Source organism: Pan troglodytes, chromosome 8, assembly GCF_028858775.2.
Source record: "Pan troglodytes isolate AG18354 chromosome 8, NHGRI_mPanTro3-v2.0_pri, whole genome shotgun sequence".
NCBI lineage: Eukaryota > Metazoa > Chordata > Mammalia > Primates > Hominidae > Pan > Pan troglodytes.
The window spans coordinates 25,285,633-25,311,835 of NC_072406.2; the positions used below are offsets into that span (position 1 = coordinate 25,285,633).

At 47.9% G+C, this 26,203-nt stretch overlaps 2 protein-coding genes across 8 annotated transcripts in view; one reads left to right on the plus strand and one right to left on the minus strand.

The window, feature by feature from the left end:
- CAMK1D (calcium/calmodulin dependent protein kinase ID) overlaps positions 1-26,203 on the plus strand; it is a 486,590-nt gene that overhangs the window by 61,623 nt on the left and 398,764 nt on the right. The gene's annotated exons all lie outside the window — the stretch shown is intronic.
- Positions 1,751-14,323, minus strand: LOC134807029 (uncharacterized). The gene is made up of 3 exons (XM_063780438.1): positions 13,914-14,323; positions 12,991-13,113; positions 1,751-5,413 (listed from the first exon to the last, which is right to left on the minus strand). Exon 3 carries the CDS (start codon positions 3,142-3,144, stop codon positions 2,104-2,106), a length of 1,041 nt encoding a protein of 346 aa, XP_063636508.1. The 5' UTR covers positions 3,145-5,413; positions 12,991-13,113; positions 13,914-14,323; the 3' UTR covers positions 1,751-2,103.

Genomic DNA, 26,203 nt, shown 5'->3' on the forward strand with positions numbered 1-26,203 from the left:
TGTGTGGTCCTGCAGAAGCAGCTCCCTGATCACTGTACAGGTTCCTGTGGCCGAGATGGTCGGCGTTTGGGTCAGGCGGCTCCCAGCACAGGAGTGGGAGCTGGCAGGAGTGCCCTGTGAGTGCCTTAATGAGATGCCACTGCATTCACCCTTCATTTGCCCTGTGCCGATGGAAAAAAAAAAGGGTTTTCCAGTAGAAATGTACTGTAAATGATTATTCTAAGTTATAGCAATGGCCTACCTGGCTTCTTTTTTTTTTTTTGAGATGGAGTTTTGCTCCTGTTGCCTAGGCTGGAGTGCAGTGGCGTGATCTTGGTTCACTGCAACCTCCACCTTCTGGGTTCAAGCGATTCTCCTGCCTCAGCCTCCCGAGTAGCTGGGATTACAGGCACCCACCACCACGCCTGGCTATTTTTTTGTATTTTTAGTAGAAACAGGGTTTCGCCGTGTTGGGCAGGCTGGTCTCAAACTCCTGACCTCAGGTGATCTGCCCGCCTCAGCCTCCCAAAGTGCTGGGATTACAGGCATGAGCCACCGTGCCCAGACAAGCCTACCTGGCTTCATATGCTCCTCTTGTTGATAGTAGCTACAAAGTCAAGAATCAAAATAATGACTTTGAACAAAGGATAGAACATCCGCTGATGTCTTTACACCAGTCTTGCTTGAGGTTTGAGTCTATCAGCGTGGGCTGGTTTCTCAGGTGACAACTGGCCAGAGAGGCAAAGTAGAATATTGAAGACCAGGGCTCTAGTAACACAGATGTGTTCTTTTCCCACCATTTTACAGCAAATGGGGCTTTTCTTTTATCACAGTCCTCATCTCCTGGTGCCTCCTGCAACCCCACCTGTAGTGTGAGCTGGTGGCGTTGATGACTGTTGATGGGATGAATAGAGGGGAAGCTGTCCCCTGTCTCCGCTTCGCCTAGCCTGGCCCAGTGTGCTGGTTGCCCCTCTTTACAGCAACTAGAAAGAGAAAAGTGGGGCTGGGTGCGGTGGCTCATGCCTGTAATCCCAGCACTTTGGGAGGCTGAGGTGGGCAGATCACCTGAGATCAGGAGTTCGAGACCAGCCTGGCCAACATGGCAAAACCCTGTCTTTACTAAAAATACAAAAAAAAAAAAAAAAAAACTTAGCCAGGCGTGGCGGCACATGCCTGTAATCCCAGCTACTCGGGAGGCTGAGGCAGGAGAATCACTTGAACCCTGGAGGCGGAGGTTGCAGTGAGCCAAGATCGTGTCACTGCACTCCAGCCTGGGCAACGAGTGAGACGCCATCTCAAAAAAAAAAAAAAAAAAAAAAAAGTCGAGATCGTGTCACTGCACTCCAGCCTGGGCAACAAGAGCAAGACACCATCTCAAAAAAAAAAAAAAAAAACAAAAAAGAGTGGAACAGGTGTCCATTAAAAAGGAAACCAGTCGTAAGTTGTAGCAGATGCCTGGAGGGAGGCCGTGGTGAAGTGGGGTGTTTGGTACTGAGTTTTCTAGCCCCTTCCCTCTGCTTCTCTCAGATGAATCACTGGAGCATCTGTGCTTGGCCCTCCCGGGTCTTTCTGTCCCTGGAAAGGGTTCATGAACACATTGTACTGCGTTTTGCCACTTGTCTCGTGGTGGAACTAAGATTCTGCCCTCACCCACTCTGGGTTTTATTCATATAGGGAGGTTCTGGGAGCCCCAGTGTGGGTCCAGGCAGAATGGTGTGTATATTAGGCTGTTCTTGCATTGTTGTAAAGAAATACCTGAGACTGGGTAATTGATCAAGAAAAGAGGCTTAATTGGCTCATGGTTCTGCAGGCTGTACAGGAAGCATGGTCTGTCATCAGCTTGGTTTCTAGAGAAACCTCAGAAGCCTCAGAAGCTTACAGTCATGGTGGAGGGGAAAGGGGGAGCAGGCACGTTACATGGTGAAAGCAGGAGCAAGTGAGAGCGAGGTGGGAAGGGGAGTGCCACACACTTGCAAGAACTCACTGTCAGGAAGACAGCACCAAGCTGTGAGGGATCCGCTCCCATGACCCAGACACCTCCCACCAGGCCCCACCTCCAGCACTGGGGAGTACAATTCATCATAACATTTGGGCAGGGACAAATATCCAAACTTTATCAGTGTGTTAGAGAGAAGTCAGGCCCTGTTCTCTTCTCTGGGGTGTATATTTTGTGATGATGGCGATGATGACAGTGATGATGATGATGGTGATAATGGTGATGATGATGATGACATTGGGGATGATGATAGTACTGGTGGTGGTGATGATGGTGACGATGACAATGGTGATGATGATGGTGATAATGGTGATGAGTGTGATGGTGATAGTGGTGATGATGATGACATTGGGGATGATGGTGACGATGACAGTGGTGTTAATGATGGTGATAATGGTGATGATGAGTGTGATGGTGATAATGGTGATGATGATGACATTGGGAATGATGATGATAGTACTGGTGGTGGTGATGATGATGGTGATGGTGATAATGGTGATGATGTTGAGTATGATGGTGATAATGGTGATGATGATGATGACAGTGGTGATGATGATGATGACAATGGTGATGGGGACGATGACAATGGTGATGATGGTGATAATGGTGATGATGAGTATGATGGTGATAATGGTGATGATGATGACATTGGTGATGATGATGATAGTACTGGTGGTGGTGATGATGATGGTGATGATGACAATGGTGATGATGATGGTGATAATGGTGATGATGAGTATGATGATGATAATGGTGATGATGATGACATTGGTGATGATAGTACTGGTGGTGGTGATGACGATGGTGATGATGACAATGGTGATGATGATGGTGATAATGGTGATGATGAGTATGATGGTGATAATGGTGATGATGATGACATTGGTGATGATGATGATAGTACTGGTGGTGGTGATGATGATGGTGATGATGACAATGGTGATGATGATGGTAATGATGGTGATAATGTTGATGAGTATGGTGGTGATAATGGTGATGATGATGATGACATTGGTGGTGATGATGATAGTACTGGTGGTGATGATGATGGTGATGCTAATTATGGAAGGACAGAGAAATGTGGGTTTGAAGGAGAAGTTGCTAATTTGCTGGTGTTTGTGGATATTGAATCTCTGGATTTGAGATAGTTCTGATTTCAAATATTCCATTCCATTGTCATGCCATATATTTCAGACCAAAACTTTGCCATTGTTTGTTTGAAAAAAAGTCTGTTAGCCATATTTTCACAGTTTGGAGATGAGGAGCTTGGGCCTACCTGCCGTGAATTTGTCACTGGTATGCAGTAAAATGAGAAAGATAATGCAGTGGGGTTTTTAGAAATCCAAATGTATTAAATGGAAGGGCTTATCCCTTTTTCACCTTAAAATGAGGGTCTTTCCTGTTTTCTAATGATGAGATATCTTTTCTCTCATGAAATGGTGGTGACAGTATGGTAGTTTGGATGTACTGACCTTACTTGAAAAATTAAGATTTAGCAACTCTCATCCAGTTGCCTGATAGTTGGGAAAATTGTACAGCTCTCTGAAATCCAAAAATCTGAAAACCATAATCTAATAAATGTGTAGTTTAGTTCTTTAATTTGAAATTTCCTCCCTCTAAAGAGGAGATAGAAGGAATGGAGGTGGCAAAATAGGAGGCATGCGTTTATTAGTTTTGCTGAGTCTTGGATGTTTTATAATATTTTCTGATGACAATTGCAGTAAACTTTCTGTGTTGCAAAAACCTGGTATCTTGTAGTAAAGTGAGTTTACAAAGAAGACAGCATTTGTGTACAGTAGCTATATTAGTTGTGACATGTTTCATCTTTGAAATTATCTTTTTCCTCTGTGGTTTTAGGGAAAAATAGCTGGGGAGAGTGGTTGGCTGGGAGGAACCTGGCTCAAGTTTCTGATCTGCCATGTTATCTGTCGTGTCTGAATTTCTCATAGTCAGTGGGAGATGTACGTTTTGTACAAGCAATTTGCATTTTTCAAACTTTTTACAGTTTTCTCGAGCCTCGCTGTTGGAATAAATTTAACACTAATGCCTACTTGTAGGCACCTTTCTGAAAATGTTCTGATGAGCTTTCATCATTGTTTTGGAATATTTTAGGCAAAGTGTTGAAGAAAATGTAGCAACTATTCCCATTAATTTGAATTTGGATCGTTTCCTTGAGACACGCTGTTTCTTAGTCATAGTGTCCTAGCTTTTTGCCTTGATTAGTTGAATGATTGATTGCCTTAATTCTCCATTTGGCTTGGCCTGTGTAGACATAGTTTTATTTGAGGTTTTTCAGATCTTGCTTGATGGCCAAATTCAGTTCAAATTAAGGAAATAAATTATGGAGAATGAGTTTCTTTTCTGTTTTCAAAAGGTTCCATTTAACACTCATTTGGAATTTCTTCGGGAAAAAAAATCTAGTTGACTCTCTTTGATTTTCTTTTATAGATCCGTTATGTTTCCCAGTTGGATTCTGTTACCTTCCCATGTTTATAGATTTTCCTCTTGTTTTCATGTGTCTGATTGTTATAGTCAGGGCCACCTTTCTTAGTTCATTAACTTTCCTTTTCTTGAAGATTGCAGCTGCCTTTTTCCAAAGGGTTTCCAGTCTATTAATATCACTTAAAATGCATGTGATATTTCTTTTTAAAAACAAAGTGACTTAGGACATCCGCTAGCCATTTCCTTGAGTATCTTGGAGTATTTGCTGGTGATATATGTATTCTGTATTTATTTATTTATTTTGAGACAGAGTCTCGCCGTTGTTGCCCAGGCTGGAGTGCAGTAGCACGATCTTGGCTCACTGCAACCTCCGCCTCCCAGGTTCAAGCGATTCTCCTGCCTCAGCCTCCCAAGTAGCTGGCATTACAGGCACCCACCACCACGCCTGGCTAATTTTTTTTTTTTTTTTTTTTTTTTAGTAGAGATGAGGTTTCACCATGTTGGCCAGGCTGGTCTCAAACTCCTGACCTCAGGTGATCCACCTGCCTTGGCCTCCCAAAGTGCTGGGATTACAGGCATGAGCCACCGTGCCTGGCCCCCTGTATTTATATTTTCTGAAACTTGTTTCTTCCATGTTACATGTTCATGACTATTTTTCAAGGTCCTACTTCAAGATATTTTGTGTCATTATTCTAAAGTCAGTGCTAAGAAGTCACTTCCCTACGGAAGTGGATTAAAATTACGGTTTTTTTTTTTGTCTTCTTTTAAAAAAAGATAGACATGGTTGATAATGAGATGGCTTATTTTTTTTTCTTTTTTTCTGAGACAAGGTCTCGCTCTGTTGTCCAGGCTAGAGTGCAGTGGCACAATCACAGCCCATTGGAGCCTCGACCTCCTGGGCTCAAGTGATCCTTCAGCCTCAGTTTGAGCAGTTTGGCATATGTTCTGAATCTGAGGTTGATTATTATTCCTTTAGCGCTAGTATTACACTGAGACCTGGAAAAAAAGAAAAAAGAAAGCGAAAAACCATTCGCATTAGACTGTGGGCAGAAATATTTCTAACTGTATGATTGTGGGTTAGTCTTGTGCTACGACGTGCAGTATTTCAGAATAAAAGGTGGTATATAGAATTCACTTTTTGGATATTATTCTTGTTTTTTTTTTAGCATCTACATTTTTTTTTAGGAGATACAGAATAATCTCTTTAAAAAAACAGCGTTAACTATATTAATGGAGAAGTCGCTGGAAATGTCACTTCAGGTGGAAACATTTAGTGTGGATTTAACTTTTTATGGAATTATGCATGTAATGCCATTTGCATTTGCTGAGATTTTGTATTATTAATAGAATAGACAGATCAGCATTTTGTCGGTGTATGTAAAACTTTGCTTGTTTTTCCTGTCTTGATTGCTTGCTGGTTGCACATAAAATTTAGAGTTGGAAAAAGAGTGTAGCACAGAACAGGGGTTGGATGACTCAAGAGTCTCTGCTCCTGTCTCTGCTCTGCTGCAGCTCCGGCTGGAGGCCTTCATTTATAAACTGTCGGATGGGGCCAGGCCAAGAGTCCGTGCAGAAAAATCCCACAGTTGTGCCCTGGGGAAGCTGCTCACGGTGAAGGGCTTCATTTGCAGAGTGGAATTGCTGTAAGGCCGGGGTCTTGCTGAGCACCGGAGGGAGGGCTCTGACCAGCACTGGGCGGTGGAGAGAAGCAGAACTCACTTGCCATACTCTGTGTCAGTTTCCAGCAAGAGTGAAGTTCTGTTTTTCCGGTGGGTTCTGCCCTTTCCTTATTAGTTCAGCTGAGCTTACTCCAGGGCGTCCCCTTTGCTCCCAGCTTTCCAGGGGATGTTCTGCCAAAAATGAGCTTTGCCTTGGGTGTGTCTGATCGTGTTGTTGGTAGACTCCCTAAAAACCTTCCGGTGCTAGCGATGCTGTAGACGGCTGAGACCCATGGAGGTGGTTGTTAATGTCACTGGGGGCCCGGGGTCACACTGCTTGGGCCTGCATCCCAGTTTAATGGTGGGACTTTGGACAAGGTTCCTCAAGCCCCCGAAGCCTCTGTGTCCTCATCTGTAAAATGGGGACAGTGGCAGTACTTGTCTCTCATAGAACATCCATGGGAGGAACTTAGCTCAGTGCCTGGCATATAGCAAGTTTTCAAAAAATATTAGCTGTTAATATTATTTTTATTACCTAGACGCAGGGTGATGGACCCTATGACCTTCTGAGTCTTCTTCCATCTGTGTGTGTATGTAAGACAGAAAAAGAGACTGACAGAGAGAGAGAGAGACAAAGAACAGGAGAACTACACTGTGGATTTGGGTGATGCTCCAGGGAGGTTTGAACAGACTGTCAATGTCATGTTTTGAAGAGAGCAAGGAATTTTGGGGTACTGCTGTGCCAGAGAAAACAGGTTCCAGAGAAAGAAAACAGAGGCGGGATCCCTTACAGAGCAAGAGGTAACCAGGAGTTGTTTAGGTGGCATCCAGCCAGGGGAATTGCTCAGGGTTCTGCAGAGGGCAGCCTCTGGGGCTCCGGCTGGGGTGGGGAGATGGCTTGGCCCTGGGCTGTTGGCCTGGGAACTGGGGTTCAGCCACAGTTGAGTTCCAAGCCTCCTAGTGTTTCCTCTACCTCCTGGCTCCTTCAGAAATGAGGGCTGGGGGAGGCCTGAGGCTGGCCATCTGGGGAGCTGTGTAAGCAAGGAACACGGAGGTCCTACGATGGAGTGGCTACACTCTTATGTGGAAGGCCAATGGGTAGTGGGCATCTCTATGCTCTTTATAACAGTAATAATTATTTTTTGCCTTTTTTTTTTGAGATGGAGCCTCACTCTGTCACCCAGGCTGGAGTGCAGTGGCATGATCTTGGCTCACTGCAACCTCCGCCTCCTGGGTTCAGGTGATTCTCCTGCCTCAGCCTCCCGAGTAGCTGGGATTACAGGCACCTGCCACCACACCCGGCTAATTTTTGTATTTTTAGTAGAGATGAGGTTTCACTATGTTGGCCAGGCTGGTCTCGAACTCCTGACCTCAAGGCCTCAAGAGGCCCGCCTTGGCCTCCCAAAGTGCTCATAGGAGTGAGCCACCACGCCTGGCCTCGATGCTCTTTAAAAGAAGCCCTCGCCCTGCCAGATGATGCAGTAAGCAAGAATGAATATGGATCCCCAGGGTGTGGGAGGAGAATGAATTACTTGGTAGGCCTCAGTCCAGCAGGTCAGATGAGGCAGAGAACATGCCATCAAAACATATGATTGCAACGCGGCCATGCCTTGTGAAAGAAGAAAGCTTGGCCAGCTGTTGACTGATTAGAGATGGAGATGGGCTGGGCATCTGGCTCATGCATGTAATCCCAGCACTTTGGGAGGCTGAGATGGGAGGGTCACTTGAGGCCAGGAGTTCAAGAGCAGTCTGGGCAACATAGCCACATCCTCATTTCTACAAAAAATTTTAAAGAATTAGCTGGGCACCGTGGCATATGCCTGTAGTCCTAGCTACTGGGGAGGCTGAGGTGGGAGGATTGTTTGAACCTAGGAGTTTGAGGCTGCAGTGAGCTAGGATCATGCACTGCATTCCAGCTTGGGTGACAGAGCAAGACTCTCTCTTATTTTAAAAAAAGTTATGTATTGCACTCCAACTAGCAATGTGTGAGCATGACCTTCTTATCACATCCTTGCCAGTGATCAGCATTAAATTTGTTTTCTGATTTGCTAGTCCAAAATGAAATCTTTTAAAAAGTATTAAAACGAATGAAGGTATTACTAGAAAACACTTGATCAGTCAGTTGAGCAAAGGTCCCAATTGCTGGGTGTGTCTGGGAGTTGCAGACCCCCACGTGGTGGGAGATGGGGAGTGACCGTCCACCCCTGCCGAGGGATGTCCTGCAGAGTGGCCATAGATGGAAGGCCTCAGCCGAGAGTGGCCGTAGGTGGAAGGCCTCAGCCGCGGGCGTGGTGTGTCCGAAGCCGTTGCTCACAGAACACTTAAGAGCAGCTGCCTGTTTCAACATTGGTGCTTGACTTTCCCTATTGAATGAACTTCCCTGTCTCTTTTGGACCTCACATTCGGAAAGGTGTCTGAGAGGTCATCCGTTTCAAACTTCATCATTTCAAATGAATGGCATTCCCTCCTGCCTTTTAAAACCCCAGGGACGGGAGATTTTATAAGCTGTAATGACTTTACCATATATTTTCCTCAAAACTCGACAGCCATGATCTCATGAATACTCACCCCTACTTTCTGCCCCTATGAAAAAAAAAAAATAAGTAAAAGGCAAGAGTGAGAAAACCAAACACAAGGAGGTGAGGTTGGGAGCCTGGGGCCACGGAATTCAAAGTTCCCAGAATAGAACTGGGTTATCCGACACCTGTGAACACTGCGCAGTAACATTTTCCAATGTTGGGTAGCAACATTTTCCAAGTTACTATGAAAAATGGGGAAATCCACGCGATAACCAGAGCCAAGTCCTGTTTCCTGACTTTTCCACAGCCTTTCTTGACAACATGCAGGGCACATATTAGACATGAGTCACCGCTGTGGTTTTCTTAGTGCATAAAACTGCACACCTCACTCCCCACCGGGCCTCAGTGGATTCTGAATGAAGCCAGAAAGTGATTCAGTCTTAGATCAGAAGAGAAAATGCACGCGCGCGTGCACACACACACACACACACACACACACACACAGGCAAAAATAGAGTTCTTGTTAACTTCTAGGTTGCAGAAAATACTGAGATTAGAAAAACTGTTTTTTCAGCTTCTTAGGACTTTGATTGTATATGTTGGGTTTTCTCGTCAGGTTTTCTTTTGTAAATAAGTGGTTACCACAGTAGCTTTTCCACCAGAAACATGACTCTGGGTGGATCCTGTTGTCATAGTGATTTAATAAACTAAGTTGAGTTTTTTAGAATTTTTAGTAAGCAATGAATAATTAGATAGAATACTTTTTTCAGCCTTAGTGAAAAATCACATCTATGTAACTTTTTTTTTTTTTTCTCTTGAGACAGAGTCTCGCTCTGTCGCCCGGGCTGGAGCACAGTGTCGAGCTCTCGGCTCACTGCAAGCTCCGCCTCCCGGGTTCACGCCATTCTCCTGCCTCAGCCTCCCGAGTAGCTGGGACTACAGGTGCCTGCCACCACGCCCAGCTAATTTTTATATTTTTAGTAGAGACGGGGTTTCATCTTGTTGACCAGGTTGGTCTTGAACTCCTGACCTTGTGATCTGTCCGTCTCGGCCTCCCAAAGTGCTGGGATTAGAGGCGTGAGCCACCACGCCTGGCCCATGTCTATGTAACTTGAAAAAATACGGTATTTTAGTGATAGAGCTGGTGGCAGCTGATGTAGTAGTAGTAGTCCTTTTCAAGTAGTCCCTTGATGGTCCACTTCAAATGAATGAACTTTAATGATTTTACTTTAATAGTTCTTACTACTTTATGAATTATTTTGTTTTGTTTTCATAACTCCAACAAGGCATTATTGGCAGTGGATTTTATGGCTTAGTAAGATCTTGAGGTAACTGAGGTTTACTAATTAACCCTTATTGATTTGTTTGGGACTTTTTGGTGGACACCTTAGTCAAATATACTCTTTTTTTTTTTAATTGTCTAGAAAAATGGAATGTGCCCCCAAACTACTTAGGGATTCTGCATATTTCTAACAGCCTCTGTCTTGCTAAGAGCTGTTGGATAATCTAGGAAGGTTTCAGGGGTTTCAGGAGAAAACGAAGTATATTACATCAGGGCCATGAAGACCAGTGCCAAGTTACTAACCTGCCTGAGAATGACTCCACTTCTCTCCTATAAAATGAAATGTTCGATGTGTTTTCTTGCATTTTTAGAGGGCTGTCATCTTTCTCCTGGGCTCACGTTGGTATCTGGGACAACTGAGGGCTCCAGTACTCAGACAAGGGGGAGGTTGGCTGCTGCAGGTGGAGCTCCTGCCACGTCTGTTCTGTGAGCTCGCCTCTTCCTTTTATCTGGGAGAGAGACAGGTGTATTGCTTTCCCTCATGCCAGAGAAGTCCTTCTTGCTGGTTTGAACAGCCCCACTCAGAGTCCTGCAGGCTGTATCATATAATCTCCAGCCTTCTACACTTTAGGAGACGGGACAGGCTGAATGGCGTGGTGTTCAGGTGAAGGCAAGCCCAGAATCCATCAAGAAATCTAAGACTAGGCGGGTGTAAGCTTCAGGTACCTGGGCCTGGTCTCCTTCCCATGTTCACATCCTAGGATAGGAATCCCTTTCTCTCAAGCTCAGATCAGCCTGTGTTTTGCTCTGAGAGCTTTACTGGGCAGAGAAAAATCCTATGAATAAAGCATCTAGTTTCTATGGTGAATACCGGCGGTCACGGTGTGTGTGGGCAGGACAAGCCCAGTGTGCTTTGCCCGATGATGTCCCGGAGCTTCAAACCCAGGTGTTCCCTAGCCACAGTGTAGCTGAGTCCAGCCAGAATGACCAAACCATAGCCGCTGTTTCAGTGTGGCTCTTGCCGTATTCCACTGTCTCCGTTGGTCATGCTGGGCCATTTATCCAGGATTTTTTTTTTTTTTTTTTTTGAGACAAGGTCTTGCTCTGTTGCCCAGGCTGGAGTGCAATGGACTCACTACGACCTCTGCCTCCTGGGTTCAAGCGATTCTTCTGCCTCAGCCTCCCAAGTAGCTGGGTCTACAGGTGTGCATCACCATGCCTGGCTAATTTTTATATTTTTAGTACAGGTGGGGTTTTGCAAGGTTGGCCAGGCTGGTTACCCAGGACTCTTTTTAATAGTTCCTGATCATGCCTTTGTGGTTTTTATTCTATTCGCTTGGGGGCAGGTATTTGGGACTCTTATTTTTTTTGAGACAGAGTCTTGCTCTGTCACCCAGGCTGGAGTGCAATGGCTTGATCTCGACTCACTGCAGCCTTCGCCTCCTGGGTTCAGGCGATTATCCCGCCTCAGCCTCCTGAGTAGCTGGGATTACAGGTGCTCACCACCGTGCCTGGCTAATTTTTAGTAGAGATGGGGTTTCACCATGTTGGTCAGGCTGGTCTTGAACTCCCGATCTCAGGTGATCCGCCCGCCTTGGCCTTCCAAAGTGTTGGGATTACAGGTGTGAGCCACTGTGCCCAGTCTTGGGACACTTTTTGATAGCTCCTGATCATGCCCTTGTGGTTTTTATTCTATTCCCTTGGGGGCAGGTATTCAGGAGCGATTTTTTCATTGCTATTTGGTGGTTATACGGTGTGAAAATCCTCCTTGATTCAACTGCTAGCCGGTGTTGAGGGGCAAACAAGTCTGGTGGTGACGACTATAGTCCAGATTTTAGTCATGTATAACATGAGGAACAAAGAAGGGAGTCTTGCCTTTCTCCGGTTATTCTTGATTTTCAGCGTGTGTTGGTAATGGGATAATTACACAGTGATCAGAAATGAACTCACTAGCTCTGATTGCAGGCGGCCCATGCCTGGGGCATTGCCACCTGAGAACAGGTCTTACGAGGGGATGCGATGCCTGGATACGAATGACTGCTGGATTCCAAGCTGCAGCATGCCCCCTGAACACCTGGCCAAATGCAAGAGGCCTAGAGCTCTCCCCTCCAAAAAAGAGCTTGTAGAGAAATGGAAAGCAGGATTTGGGCTTATGGAAGTGTTTGAGAGTCTGAGCTCTCTTTGGGAAATATGTGGGTTAATATAATTTTTTTTTTTTTTTTTTTTGAGACAGAGTCTCACTCTGTCGCCCAGGCTGGAGTGCAGTGGCATAATCTCGGCTCACTGCAACCTCTGCCTCCTGGGTTCAAGTGATTCTCTTGCCTCAGCCTCCTGAGTAGCTGGGATTACAGGCGCCTGCCACCATGCCTGGCTCATTTTTGTATTTTTAGTAGAGACGGGGTTCCTCCATATTGATCAGGCTGGTTTCGAACTCCTGACCTCAGGTGATTTGCCTGCCTTGGCCTCCCAAATTGTTGGGATTACAGGCGTGAGCCACTGAGCCCGGCTATTGTAATGGGTTTTGCTTGTAATAATTTATACACTATGACTTGTTTCTTTTGGGGAGGGTTTGCTTTTGTACATGAAACTTGGGCTTGTATCTAGAAAGCACGCGATGTTTTTATGATGCAGAATAAAGGAGGGAAGAAGGGATGTTGATGCCGCTTCTGTGTTCTTCTAGGACTTGGGCAATTTCCTTTTGTACTATCCATCTCATCTAATATTATATGGGTGACCACTTAGCTGTATCATAAAGAAAGGCCCCTTCGACCAGGTGCAGTGGCTCATGCCTGTAACTCCAGCACTTTGAGAGGTCAAGGTGGGAGGATCGTTTAAGACCAGGAGTTCGAGGCCAGCCTGGGCAACATAGTGAGACCCCGTCTCTACAAAAAAGAAGAAAACATTTACTGGGCATGGTGGCTTGTGCTGTGGTCCTTGTTGCCTAGGAGGCTGAGGTGGAAGGATCACTTGAGCCCAGGAGGTTGAAGCTGCAGTGAGCTATGATCGTGCGACTATGCTCCAGCCCAGGGGACAGAGTGAGTCTGTTTCTAAAGAAAAAAAAGAAAGAAAGAAAGGCCCCTTCAATTCTACCTCATGATAAATAAATTCTATTACCTCTGGCTCCTGTGTGAGTTGCCTGTGAATATCCAGAACTCCCAGGTACAGGGAACCTCTGTTGGTCTGGAAGCGTCAGCGGCAGAACTTCAGTCTTCCTTTTCCCAATCAGATTCAAGCCAGCTTGAAACGATAGTTTTGAATGTCTCAGAATTGGATACAAGAAGCGTTTCCCCTCAGGTTGTTCAGACAGCCAGGAATGCATTAGCCTGACTAAGTTGGTTATTCTGAGGTTTGGTTTCTGTGGTGCCAAAATCTAGAAAAAGGCCCTGAATGGTGTGTATCTGAAATGAGAAAAGCCTTGTGCTTGAGCCTCAGTGATTGAGTCTCTGCCGCTCTTCAGGGGGGTCCTGTGCCTTCCTGGGCAGGGCCTTGAGCTGCGTTGTTCGGTCCCCCCATCCCTCATCAGGTGATACCCTTCAAGGCCACCCGTCTCGCCGTCTTTGGCCTCTTCATCCATGCCGTGCGGCCTGTTCGTCCTAACTGGCCATGGAAACTTCTCCCTCGCATGTCCCCACCACTGCCCGGTCCCGGGGCCACTCGGTGGGATAATTCCCAAGCCCCCTTTCCCAGCCCAGGCCCTCTTCTTGAACTCTGGCCCCTAAATCCAGCTGCTCCTGGACACCTCTAAGTCAGCAAGCCCAGTGTGAATCTAAGTGAGCTCCATTGTCCCCTCCCTCTCCCCGACAGATGTTCCCACCAAGTCTCTAGCTCCGTGTGGCCTGACATTCTCCTCTTGTCACCCAAGTTGGACGTCCAGTTACAGTTTTGGCTCTTTCCCCCACCTCTCACCTCTCCTCCCAATCCCCCTTTTCTAATCCCTCCTCCAAGTCTGATTGGTGCAGTTTCTCAGATTTCAATTTAAATCTCTTGACCCTACCTATTTTTAAGAACGCCTTCCCTCACCAAACATGCATACTCACCCCTGAGCCCTCACTGCCTCCTCCGTGAATTTCTCCAGCAGCACCTTTGCTGGTCTCGCTTCCTTCTATCTTGGCCCCAGTCCAGCGTATTTTCCACAGTGGGTCCAAAGTGATTCTCAAAGTACAAGTCTGACCATGTTATTCCTCTGTTTAAAACCCATCAGGGCTGGCTGTGGTGGCTCATGCCTGTAGTCCCAGCACTTCGGGAGGCTGAGGCAAGAGGATAACTTGAGCCCAGGAGATCAAGGCTGCAGTGAGCCATAATTGCACCATTGCACTCCAGCCTGGGCAATAGAGCGAGACCCCATCTCACGCAAAAAAACCAAAAACCCATTAGGGACTTCCCATCACCCATGAAGCTTCAACTCCCTCTTGCATCATCTAATAGAGGGTCCGACCATACGACATCTGGTTTGTCTGAGACAGCCCTGGTATATATAATTTTTCCTGGTGTAAATGTGTCACTCTTAAACACTTCCTGGTTCAGGTGATACACCCGGTGGTTTCCCTACTTATAAGGCCTTCCATGATTGATGTGCCACCCGAGTCACATTCTGCTCCAGCCACACTGGATGGTGGGGACTATGCCACATCTTCGTGTTCACCTCCAGCCTTGACCACGTGGTCCATCTGCATGGAGTCTGACCCGTGGTCCCTTCTCCCCAGCTGGCTCCTGGGCACCCTCTAGGCCTCCACTTAAATCCCATCCCATCTGGGAAACCTTCCCATTTTCTCTTCAGCACTAGATAAGGTGCCCCTTTCTTTTCTTTCTTTCTTTCTTTTTTTTTTTTTTTGAGACAGAGTCTTGCTCTGTCCCCCAGGCTGGGGTGCAATGGTGCAGTCTCGGCTCACTGCAACCTCTGGCTTTCAGGTTCCAGTGATTCTCCTGCCTCAGCTTCCTGAGTAGCTGAGACTATACACGTGTGCCACCACGCCCAGCTAATTTTTGTATTTTTAGTAGAGACGGGGTTTCACCACGTTGGCCAGGCTTGTCTTGAACTCCTGACCTCGGGTGAACTGCCTGCCTCGGCCTCCCAACGTGCTGGGATTACTGGCGTGAGCCACCGCCCTCAGCCAAGGTGCCCCTTTGCCTACGCCCTCCAGAACCTCTTCTTAGCCCTGTGCACCACTTACTGCCTGGGATCCGAATTGCTTATTTATCCTGCTCCTCATCTAGAGTCTCTTGAGGACAAGGATGAATGTCTTGGGCACAGCTCGCTGAGGTTAGTTGAGTGCCTGCCACATAATCATTGCTTGATACATATTTGTTGAACAAGCGAATATATGGGCGAGACAGAAGTGGGATTCCTCCCAAATAAGAAAATATAATTTATCAGTTGTCCCACTTTATATATGATGACAGGCAGACTTTAAATCCTGCCCCAGGAACATTTTTGCATGCCCTGGTGGAAGAACTGAGAAAACAGACTAAAAAATTCTCATCCTGCTGTTAAATAATTCAGGCTTACTGGAGAACAGCCCATGCCAGGTATATGTCACCTCCAGCATTAGCTAACTTTAGCTGATCTTGGTATTATTTTACAGTTTCCTCTTTAGTGCACCGTTCATGATAAGCTGTTATTTTGAGCATTGCAACAATTCCTCTTTCATGAGATATCTTTGGGCCATGCAGTATTTAGGCTTGACATGGAGTCAGCCCTGGTAATGGGAAGCTCATCCCGCAGCTCAAGACTTGCCTGTTTAGGCTGTTGTATTTTTGCTGTGAAGGGATATTTTTTTCCTTTTTCTTTTTGAGATGGAGTTTTTCTCTTGTTGACCAGGCTGGAGTGCAGTGGCGTGATCTCGGCTCACTGCAACGTCCACCTCCCAGGTTCAAGAGATTCTCCTGCCTCAGCCTCTTGAGTAGCTGGGATTACAGGCATGCGCCACCATGCCCGGCTAATTTTGTGTTTTAAGTAGACACGGGGTTTCTCCATATTGGTCAGGCTGGTCTTGAACTCCCGACCTCAGCTGATTGCCGGCCTCAGCCTCCCAAAGTGCTGGGATTACAGGTGTGAGCCACCATGCCCAGCTGGGAATTTTTTCTTTTTGAGACAGGATCTTACTCTGTCACCCAGCCCAGGCTGGCGTGCAGTGGTGGGATCAGGGCTCCATGCAGCATTGAACTCCTGGGCTCAAGTGTTCCTCCCACCTCAGCTTCCTAAGTAGCTGGGACCCCAGGTGCGTGCCACCACACCCAGCTAATTTTTTTTGTTGTTGTTGAGACAGAGTCATGCTCTGTCACTCAGGCTGGAGTGCAATGGTGCTATCTTGGCTCACTGCAACCTCCACCTCCTGGGTTCAAGCAATTTTCTAGCCTCTGCCTCTTGAGTAGCTGGGACCACAGGTGCATGCCACCACGCCCAGCTAATTTTTGTAATTTTAGTAGAGATAGGCTGTCACCATGTTGGCCAGGTTGGTCTTGATCTCCTGACTTCAAGTGATCCGCCTGCCTCGGCCTCCCAGAGTGCTGGGATTACAGGCCTGAGCCACTGTGCCCAGCCTTAATTTTCTGTTTTTAAAGAAATGAGGTCTCCCTATATTGCCCAGACTGGTCTCGAACTCCTGGGCTCAAGCGATCCTCCTGCCTTGGCCTCCCAAAGTCCTGGCATGCTGTAGATGTTTCTCAGGACAACTGGGCATCGCTGGCATTTCAGATGGAGCCCCGGCAGGAAAGGGAACAAATTTTAGATGGTGAAGATGAAGAGACTTTGATGGAGGGACTGATTCCAGAGGGTGGGTAGGGTTAGGGACCCAAAGACCAGTTCACCCCTAGGCAAAAGGGGCCAGGGGAGGACCTCGGAGAGTCCTGGAGCCATGGCAGGTGGCTGCCCAGAGGGAAGTGGGGTGCGGGGACAGCAGAGTCCCAAAGCATGGAGAGGCTGGGGAAGAATCCACCGATCTCTCTCCTTTTGCCCTCTGCTCTCCTGACAGTGTCTCCCATCAGCCGGCCCCCAAGCTGGAGGACAAGTGGCCTGGGTGACACCATCTGCCAGTCTTGGCCTCCCAGGACAGGGAGGAGGTGGGGGACAGGTCTGGGAGGGCAGAGAATAACCAGCGCCCCAGCCTGGCCTTCCACTGGCCATCTTGAAACTTGGAACTTGGTTCTCCTTCATTTGGTTTCAAGCATTTATTTCTGGAGGAATTTCATGGGGCTGGAGATACTTTCCTGGCTTCACTGAACTTACTGTTTTTTTTTTTCTTTCTTGAGACGGAGTCTTGCTCTTTTGCCCAGGCTGGAGTGCAGTGGCATGACCTTGGCTCACCGCAACCTCCGCCTCCCGGGTTCAAGCGATTCTCCTGCCTCAGCCTCCTGAGTAGCGGGGATTACAGGTGCATGCCACCACGCCTGGCTGATTTTTCCATTTTTGGTAGAGACGGGGTTTCACCATGTTAGCCAGGATGGTCTCGATCTCCTGACCTCGTGATCCTCCCGCCTCGGCCTGCCAAAGTGCTGGGATTACAGGTATGGGCCACTGTGCCCAGCCGCTCTTTATTTTTAAATTAATTATTATACTTTAAGTTCTGGGATACATGTGCAGAATGTGCAGGTTTGTTACATAGGTATTCACGTGCCATGGTGGTTTGCTGCACCCATCAACCCGTCATCTGCATTAGGTATTTCTCCTAATGCTATCCCTCCCCTATCCCGCCATCCCCTGACAGGCCCAGGTGTGTGATGTTCCCCTCCCTGTGTCCATGTGTTCTCATTTGAACTTACTCTTTCTTACAGGAAAGAGTTGGGTTGTGTCCATCCTGCCCAGAATCCCTGCTGGCTTTTTTGAGCCCTCTTACCTGGGCTTTTTGTGAATTAGATGGGGAGCTTTTAGGCCCTTGAATGTAGATAGCTTGTTAAAGACTGTCTATTCTTTCTCACCAAAATTTCTTTTCTTTCCCCACGTTCGACATTCTATCTCATGGTATTCCTCAAGGTGCCCGTTTCTCTCTCTCTCTCTGCTAATACCACCTTGGTCTGAGACACCACCTTCTCTTTTCTGGGTGGATCTGATAGCTTTCCCGTGGGGTTCTGCCTTTCATCCCGTTCCTCTTCAACTTCGCCTCCCCACTGAGCCAGGGCAGCCCCGGGAAGAGACCAGCGGGATCTGGGCACTGTCCCATGTCAGGCTTCTGCTGGCTCCCACTGCCCTTAGAACACAACCCAGCTTCCTTACTGTTAGGAGCCGAAAGCTTGTGTCCCCACGAAATTTCTCTGTTGAAATTCTCACTCCCAATGCGACGGTGTTAGGAAGTGGGGCCTTTGGGAGGTGATTAGGTCATAAAGGGGGAGCCCTCCTGAATGAGATTAATGTCCTTATCAAAGAGACCCCATAGAGCTGCCTTGCCACTGTGTCAGGATACAGCAAGAAGGTGGCTGTCCACACCCAGAAGAAGGCGCTCACCAGAACCCAACCCTGCTAGCACCTTGATCTTGGACCTCCAGCCTCCAACCGTGGGAAGTCAATGTGTGGTTTATGAGCCACCAGGTTTATGGTACTTTGCTGTAGCAGCCCGAATGCAGGATGACACTCACTTTGGCCAGGAATGGGGGTATGGAGTGGCCTCTGCCCACCCACTGCCATCTCCCGCATAGTGCCTCCCTCACTGCCCACCCCTGCCACTCTGGCTTGCCTTGAGTTCCCCAGCCCCCAAGCCCTCTCTGGTCTCAGGGCCTCACACACGTGCTTTCCTCTTTGCTGACCCCTCCTCCCCCACTCTTCTTTCTCATTCTCCAGCCTGCAGTGTGAATGCCACCTCCTCCAGGCAGTCTCCCCTGACCACCAAATGTCCCATGCTCTCTTCCCCTTCCCCATTCTCTCTCTCTTTTTTTCTTCCTGAGACAGAGTCTCGCTTTGTCACCCAGGCTGGAGTGCAGTGGTGTGATCTCGGCTCATTGCAACCTCTGCCTCCAAGGCTCAAGCAATTCTCCTGCCTCAGCCTCCTGAGTAGCTGGGATTATAGGTGCGCGCTATCGTGCCTGGCTAATTTTTGTATTTTTAGTAGAGATGGGGTTTTACCATATTGGCCAGGCTGGTCTCGAACTCCTGACCTCAGGTGATCCACTCACCTCAGCCTCCCAAAGTGCTGGGATTACAGGCGTGAGCCACCATGCCTGGCCCCCATTCTCTCTTATAACATCCTGTGACCCTGCACGACCTCTTCAGTCATCCACCTCACTGTGCCCAGCCGTTAGCACATGGGCTGACAAACATTGGCACTAAGTTCAGGTTCGAGGTGGGTGTGACTGAGACCACCGGGTGCCTGTGGGAGATGGGCCCAGGGAAGTTGCTGTGTGCAGCTGCACTCCACGTGAGGTTTCATCTCTGGTGAATCCCTCCACCGAGGATGCGTGAATGTTTGCATTAATGTACTTGGTTAGCATCCTTTGGACACATGGGCTGGGTAAATGCAGTTCTTAGAACAACACTGCCCCAGCACTGCCCCTCCCCACCCCGGGGAGTCACTCTCACTTTGTCTCCCACATTCTCTCCTGCTTGCTTGCTTCTCTCACTGTTTTCCAGCCTTCTGATTTCCTCTGCTTCATGTTCTTTGTCATACATAATGACAAAAACACTTACATCCCCCACTGCCTTGCTGTTCTCTCTTGGATGGAAGTCAGTAGCTGGTATAATCCTAGAAAACCCCTGTTCCAATCCTGCTCGTTTGGGATTTGTGAGCATTTGGATGGGACCAAGCCCCTGTTGACCTTTGCATGCTCCGTGAAAAGACGGATTGCTCAGCAAAGCGCTGTGGTCAATAATTCCCAAATGAACACGATCCGCTCTCCCGGAGAACACAGCCCCACAAGGCACTGACCAGCCCTGCTGGTAGGTGGGCTTGCACGGAACGGGTCTGTGGGTCCTTTGGCCTCCTGTAGCTGTGAGTTTTTATATCTGATGAACTTGAAGGGGATCAGTGTGCTTCAGAACATCTAGAGCTTTCACTAAATCAGATTAGTTTTTATCCCAAGTCATTTGAATTAATTACACGACTTTTTCCTTGTCCTGTCTGTGGGTCACACACCAGAGTCTGAGAATGAGGCAGTACATTGCTGATTTTGCAAACACACTGAGACCAGACAGCTGCCCAGGCTGTGAACGACCACACGCTTCCTTAGGGCAGAGCTGGAGATAGAATCCACGTGCCGAGTATTGGATATGTCTCCATTGCAGCTCTCTGGGGCTTTTCAGGCTTGGAGCTTTGGTGCATACATGTGATGATGATGATGATGATGATGATGATTTTTTAAGACGGGGTCTTGCTGTGTGGCCCCGGCTGGAGTGCAGTGGTGCAATCTCAGCTCACTGCAACCTCTGCCTCCTGTGTTTAAGCGATTCTCCTGCTTCACCCTCTTGAGTAGCTGGGATTACAGGTGTGCACCACCACGCCAGGCTAATTTTTGTATTTTTAGTAGAGACGGGATTTCGCCATGCTGGCCAGGCTGGTTTCAAACTCCTGACCTCAAGTGATCCGCCCGCTTTGGCCTCCCAAAGTGCTGGGGTTATAGGCGTGAACCATATGCCCAGCTGATACATGTGATTATTTTTAAATGCTATTGTTTTTATTTTTTATAATAAATTAGGAGATGAGCCTCATTTTCTTATTTTTAAAAAAATTATGCTTTCTCCACCTTGTTCTTACTGCCTTATTCTTGTAGTAGAGAAAGGAAGAAAAATTAAAACATAAACCAAAATGTGAAAGGCACTTTTGTCGGGAAGTTATCAAACACACATCTCACCTCCACTGCTGCCCCTTGGAAGCCTGGGGCTGTTTTTTGCAGCTGCACTGTAATCCCTGGTTATTGAGGGCACAGGTGGAAACGGAGATCAGCTCATGGCTTAGAAAGGAGCCGGGTGCACAGGTGGGTCTGGGTGAGCTGGAGGCTGTGATCACTCAGTGTCTGAGGAGAGAGACTGGGTGGGTGGGGGAGAGAGGCCGATTCTCAGACTCCAAGAGAGTCAGTTATGTGCACTCCCGAGAGGTAGATGCAATCCCCTCACTTTCCCGAGGAATAACTCATTCAAAAGATGCACTCATCCTCAGGGGAATCCAGAGAGATCCTTCAGAGCGCCTGCCTATCGTGGAGCACCCGAGGAACCCAGGGTGGGAGGAGTGTGCTCTGTTACTCCAGGGCCAGAGCTGGGGGCGTCCGTTCCCTGCTTTAATAAAGCCTCTGATCTCACCCACATGACCCGGTCTGACTTTTCTCCTCTTCTTTTCTACTTCCCTGAAGGGATTACTGGGAAAACTAGAAGTGACAGCTATTATCCAGCTTTTCTATATTACATTTTAAGATTTACAACCTTCTCACATCCGCAGAGGATTTGAGGATGTTCTTGGCAACCTCTGATGATTCCTGACTCTTCTCCTGGCGTCACAGTTCCTCCAGCCGTGTTTCCCTTTTGGCCATGCGGCAGGGTCTGGAGAGACCTGTCATCCCTGGGGAGAGGCACTCAAGAAGGGCCGACCATGTCTCCTTGAGCAGAGGTCACTGTGGCCAGTCTTTGGCTCAGGTATTCTACATTTGGAAGAGGGGTTTTGGATACATCAGAGGAGCAGTGATTTCCAGATTCCAAGGGCTGTCTGGAGACACTGGGCCGCATTTCTCTGAGAGCCTGGGAGCTCTAATTTGCCTTTGGAGATGGTGATAGGGAGAGTGGGAATCATATGACCCACAGAGGTGGATTGAAACTTGCCCGTGGTGGTGGGGAGACAGCCCCAAAGAGTTTTTCCTCAGCCCCATGAGGCTGTGATTCTCAAGTTTTCTCCTATCACTCTTACCTTCGTTTGCAGGAAACTCAGTCCAAGGTTTATTTGTCTGTTGTCTTTGTGTGTGTGTTTCTGGCAGATCCAGCTGGGGCTTGGTTGGAAGACTTTTGCTTTCCCACCAAAGTGGGAATGAATAAACAAATGAATGAGTGAGTACACGAATAAATGAATGAATTAATAAATAAATCAATGAATGAGCAAATGGATGAGTTAATGTGTGAATGAATGGGCAAGTGAACAAATGAATGAGTTGAGTAAATGAATGAATGAGTGAATAGATGAGTTAATGTGTGAATGAATGGGCGAATGAACAAATGAGTGAGTTGAATAAATGAATGACTGGATGAGTTGAATAATGAATGAATGAGTGAACGAATGAATGGTGTCAGGGTGCCAGTGCTTGCCTTGCTTGCACCCTGAAGATTCCCCATTGTCCACCCTTACCGTGTCCTTGTCACTGGTGTTCTGCCCTCATTGGGCTGGTCTGTGCTGGACACTCTCGAAGGCCAGATTCCACCCACCTGCTCCCAAGATGGTGCCGTCTCAGCAATGGGAGCTGCTGCACAGCACAGGATGACCCTTTGGGAGAGTCATGTACAAGGTCCCCGGGATTAGAGTAAATGCCAGTGCTATGCAGGGATTTCACTGTCCCTGAGCCAGCTCACACGGATCATGGAAAAGAACCACAGACTGTGCCCAGATGTGTTCCGGGCATGGGAGCAGGTGGGGCGTGAATTACATAAGATCCAGGGAAAGACCCATAAAGCCCACACCAGGTGCTCGGTCAGGTTTCCTCTCACAGCCTCAGAATTGCTCTCTTTATGCTGTTCTCCTTTTAGAGATTAGAGGAGCTTGGAGATCCCCCATCTCCCTGCTGAAAACCTTTCCCAGTCCAGCTGCTTTTTTGCCTACCACGTTCGTGGAGCTTTGCTGATCATTCTCATCCTACCAGCTGCCCTCCCTCCTGCAGACCCCAGGACTTAATTACCAATGCCTGATATCTTTCCCTCTGCTCTCATTTCCTGCTCCAGGTACAGCGTAATTTTTTTCTCAGGTGGAAGGGTTCGATTTTTTTTTTTAATATTTGTTTATTCAAAACAAACAGTCTAGGCTTCCTTAGAGTCTTCTCCCTTAATTTTGCTTGGTTATTTAGTCAACAAAAGAAGCATAAAACTGGGTCGAGGAAAGCAGAATCTGGTGGTCAGAATGCATCGAGTTTTGGAGTGGTTTCTCAGGATTTGCCTCATGTAAGGGGTCTGGAGCCTGTGATTGGCATCTCCCCAGTCAATGCCTTGCATCCAGAAAGCTGGCATGTGGTTTATATTTGCTGAATGGAAAACCATAGAAAAGAAAAAACAAACTCGTGGATTCAGAGCATTTTTGCAGTAACATTGAGGAACCTGCCAGATAGCCACGTGCTTGGGCCCCTGCCCCTGGGCATCACTCAGCTCTGCATCTTCTAGGGGCTGCAGTTTGCCAAACCCTCACTTTGTAAAGGGTTATGTTAAGAGTCCTAACATACACAGACTCCCTGTCGTTGGGTGGGGATTTCAGGTCCCCCAGTGCATCCTTCTGTCTGGATTTAGTTGCATCTACAAGTCCTTCCTCTGAAGTGGTACTGGCCCTTGTGAGTTTTATTATGATTATTGTGGGGAAAGGGTCTTGCTCTATTGCCCAGGCTGGAGTGCAGTGGTGTGATCATAGCTCACTGCAGCCTTGAACTCCTGGGCTCAAGTGATCCTCCTGCCTCAGCCTCCTGAGTTGCTGGGACTGTAGGAGCAATCCCTCATACCTGGCTAAGAGCTCTCTTCCTTTTCTATTGCTTTCTTACCTTGAGTAACTAGTCCTAAGATTTTTCTCTTCCAAATTAAAAAAATAAGTCTGTTGTTATATTTCTAATTGTGACTGGGTACAGGATGATGGCATAGAGTGTTTGGGGTTTGGAGTCAGACACACCCCTGACTTGTGACCCCAGGTAAGCCGTTTGGCCTTTCCAAATCTCCTCTGTAAACGAGTGCCCTTCAGCGCTTGAGATTTCCTGATTCTGTGTACAAGGGGTCTGGCGCTGAGCCTTGATCATGGATGCCCATGAGATGCCCACTACCCTAGTGACCAGGAACGGGGCTGGATCTAGGCAGAATTGTGAGATTGGCTTGGCTCCAGGCTCATAGAGCCCAGCCGTTGTTTGCGCAAGCTGTGAGCTCTCTCATTACTGGCCTAGAATTAGCTGGTGGCTTTAGGGATAATGACATCCAGCAAGTGACTGCTTAAAGATTCCAAGGATTTAAGGACCTAAATTAGCAAATCTCTTTCCCTAATTGTAAAGTGAAAAACGTCTTTGTGCTGTTTTCAAATCTGTTAAATAATACTCTGAACGGTGTGTAAATACACATTTGATGTTCACCGGGTAATGCTTCCCAATGCTGAGTGGTAGCCCGGTCACCTTGATCGCCTTCAGTCTGTGCTGGGTGTTCTGAGACTTGAAGGATGTGGGAATCATCCATCTAGAAAAGGCTGGCCCTTGGGCATGACCCTGACCTCCCTGCAGGAGAGTTATCTTTGAGAAAGCAGCCCAGGAGGAATCAGGAGGGGAGGGAAGGCCGGGCGCAGTGGCTCACACTGGTAATCCCAGCACTTTGGGAGGCTGAGGCGGGTGGATCACCTGAGGTCAGGAGTTCGAGACCATCCTGGCCAACATGGTGAAACACTGTCCCTACTAAAAATACAAAAATTAGCTAGGTGTGGTGGTGGTGTGGGTGCCTGTAATCCCAGCTACTCCGGAGGCTGAGGCAGGAGAATGGCTTGAACTTGGGAGGCAGAGGTTACAGTGAGCTGAGATTGTGCCACTGCACTCCGGCATGGGCGAGGAGTGAAACTCTGTCTCAAAAAAAAAAAAAAAAAAAAGAAAAGGTGATGGGGAGCAGGAGGCCAATTGCAGTCCCTGAACAAGAAGCCCCACTGACACTGATGGATCCGCCCTAGGTTTCCATATTCCAAGCCTAACTCCAGGTTCTCTGCTGCTTCCGTGGTTTTCTTACCTCACCTGCTCAGTACCTCATTTCCATCAATTGCACTTCCCTGCTTGTTTTGGAAGGGCCTCCTGTAGATGCTCACCTTTGTGCAACAGGCTGGAGTTCCTGTTACCTCAAGGTAATACCGGCGGGCATCCTGTGACCTGCTCGTCCCCTCCACTCCCAAGCAGCCTGTCTGTTGGCAGCTCTGAGTCAGAAGGTGAGACCTGCTCTGTGCCCAGCAGGTTGGAGGATGGCTTAGTGGTCATCTCCAGGCTTTTCCGCTGCTTTCCACTCTCCTACCCTTTAATACCTGGCAGGATTCCAACAAGACCTCTTTTGTTTGCATTTTAACAGATGAGGGATGTAGGTCGCCTGTGGCTGGGGGTATTTTCAGAGGTGACAGGGAATGCAGTTTTAGAACTCAGCGGTGAGCTCTTTGAATGCTGGTCCAAACCCTTCTCATTGTCTTGTATTCGTGCTGCCTCCTGGGCACCATAAGTCAGTGCTAAATGCATGAGTGGGTCCTTCCTTGCATGTTCCTTTACAGAGTAGGTTAAGAAGGGATCAGATGCTAGAGTTTGCTGAGGCTCCACCCTTGTCTGTAGATGAGCAGAATGGGGTGGGGGGGGACAGTTGGGAATGAGTCTTAGGCTGTCCAGCTCTGAGCTGTGATTGCATGCAGGTGAACAGCCTGAGAGGACTGTACCTTTGTGCCACACAGCTCGGGAAGGAAGCCTTGCTTCTAGGGGTGGGAGACTGAGTGCCAATGGCTGTCCGGGCCCCGGCTTCATCTGTGACTCAAGCCTGTCCTTGGCCTGAAAGCCACTCTGGTTCCTTGGTCTTCCTCTTCCACGTGCAGGTTTCACATGTGTGCCCAGGGGTGGGTTCTAGTTCCCTGGGCCAGCCTGGGCATCCTGTCGATAGAGTCTAGAGTCTGCTGTGGACCTAAGGGCTTGTGGAGTGCCTCCTCCTCACAGTCACTGGAAGCCACATGCCCCCTCTCAGGGACATCCCTCAGCCTCGCTGGATGAAGGCTTGTCCAAGGAGAGTGAAGAGCAGTGACCGTCGAAGGAAATCTAGGAAGCTGGTCGGAGGCATTATTCTGGATTTTATTGAGGCTTGCTGACTTTGTTTTTTGAAAGAAAGGACAACTTTTGACTTCTGTGGGGTTTATGTTCACTGGTGGCGAGGAGGTGATGGTAAAGTCTTTGGGGGCAGAGGTTCCCCTACCTGGTGGGATGCCTGACATTCTGATCTCATAAGCTCGGGTGCTGTAGTTAGCCCATCTCAGCCCTCATGGAGGAAGCTGTCTCGGCAGCAGAACCCCATGGGGGCATCTGTGTGGGCATGCTGGCATGAGGACTTGATACAGGATCCCTGAGACCAACGGGTGATCTCAGTGTGACAGGATCTATGGTATTTTTAGAGCTTAGGTGATCAGTCACAATACACGTATTAAGTGCCCATGCGTTGGTCCCCAAGACCACCCCCAGGTTTGATGATTCGCTC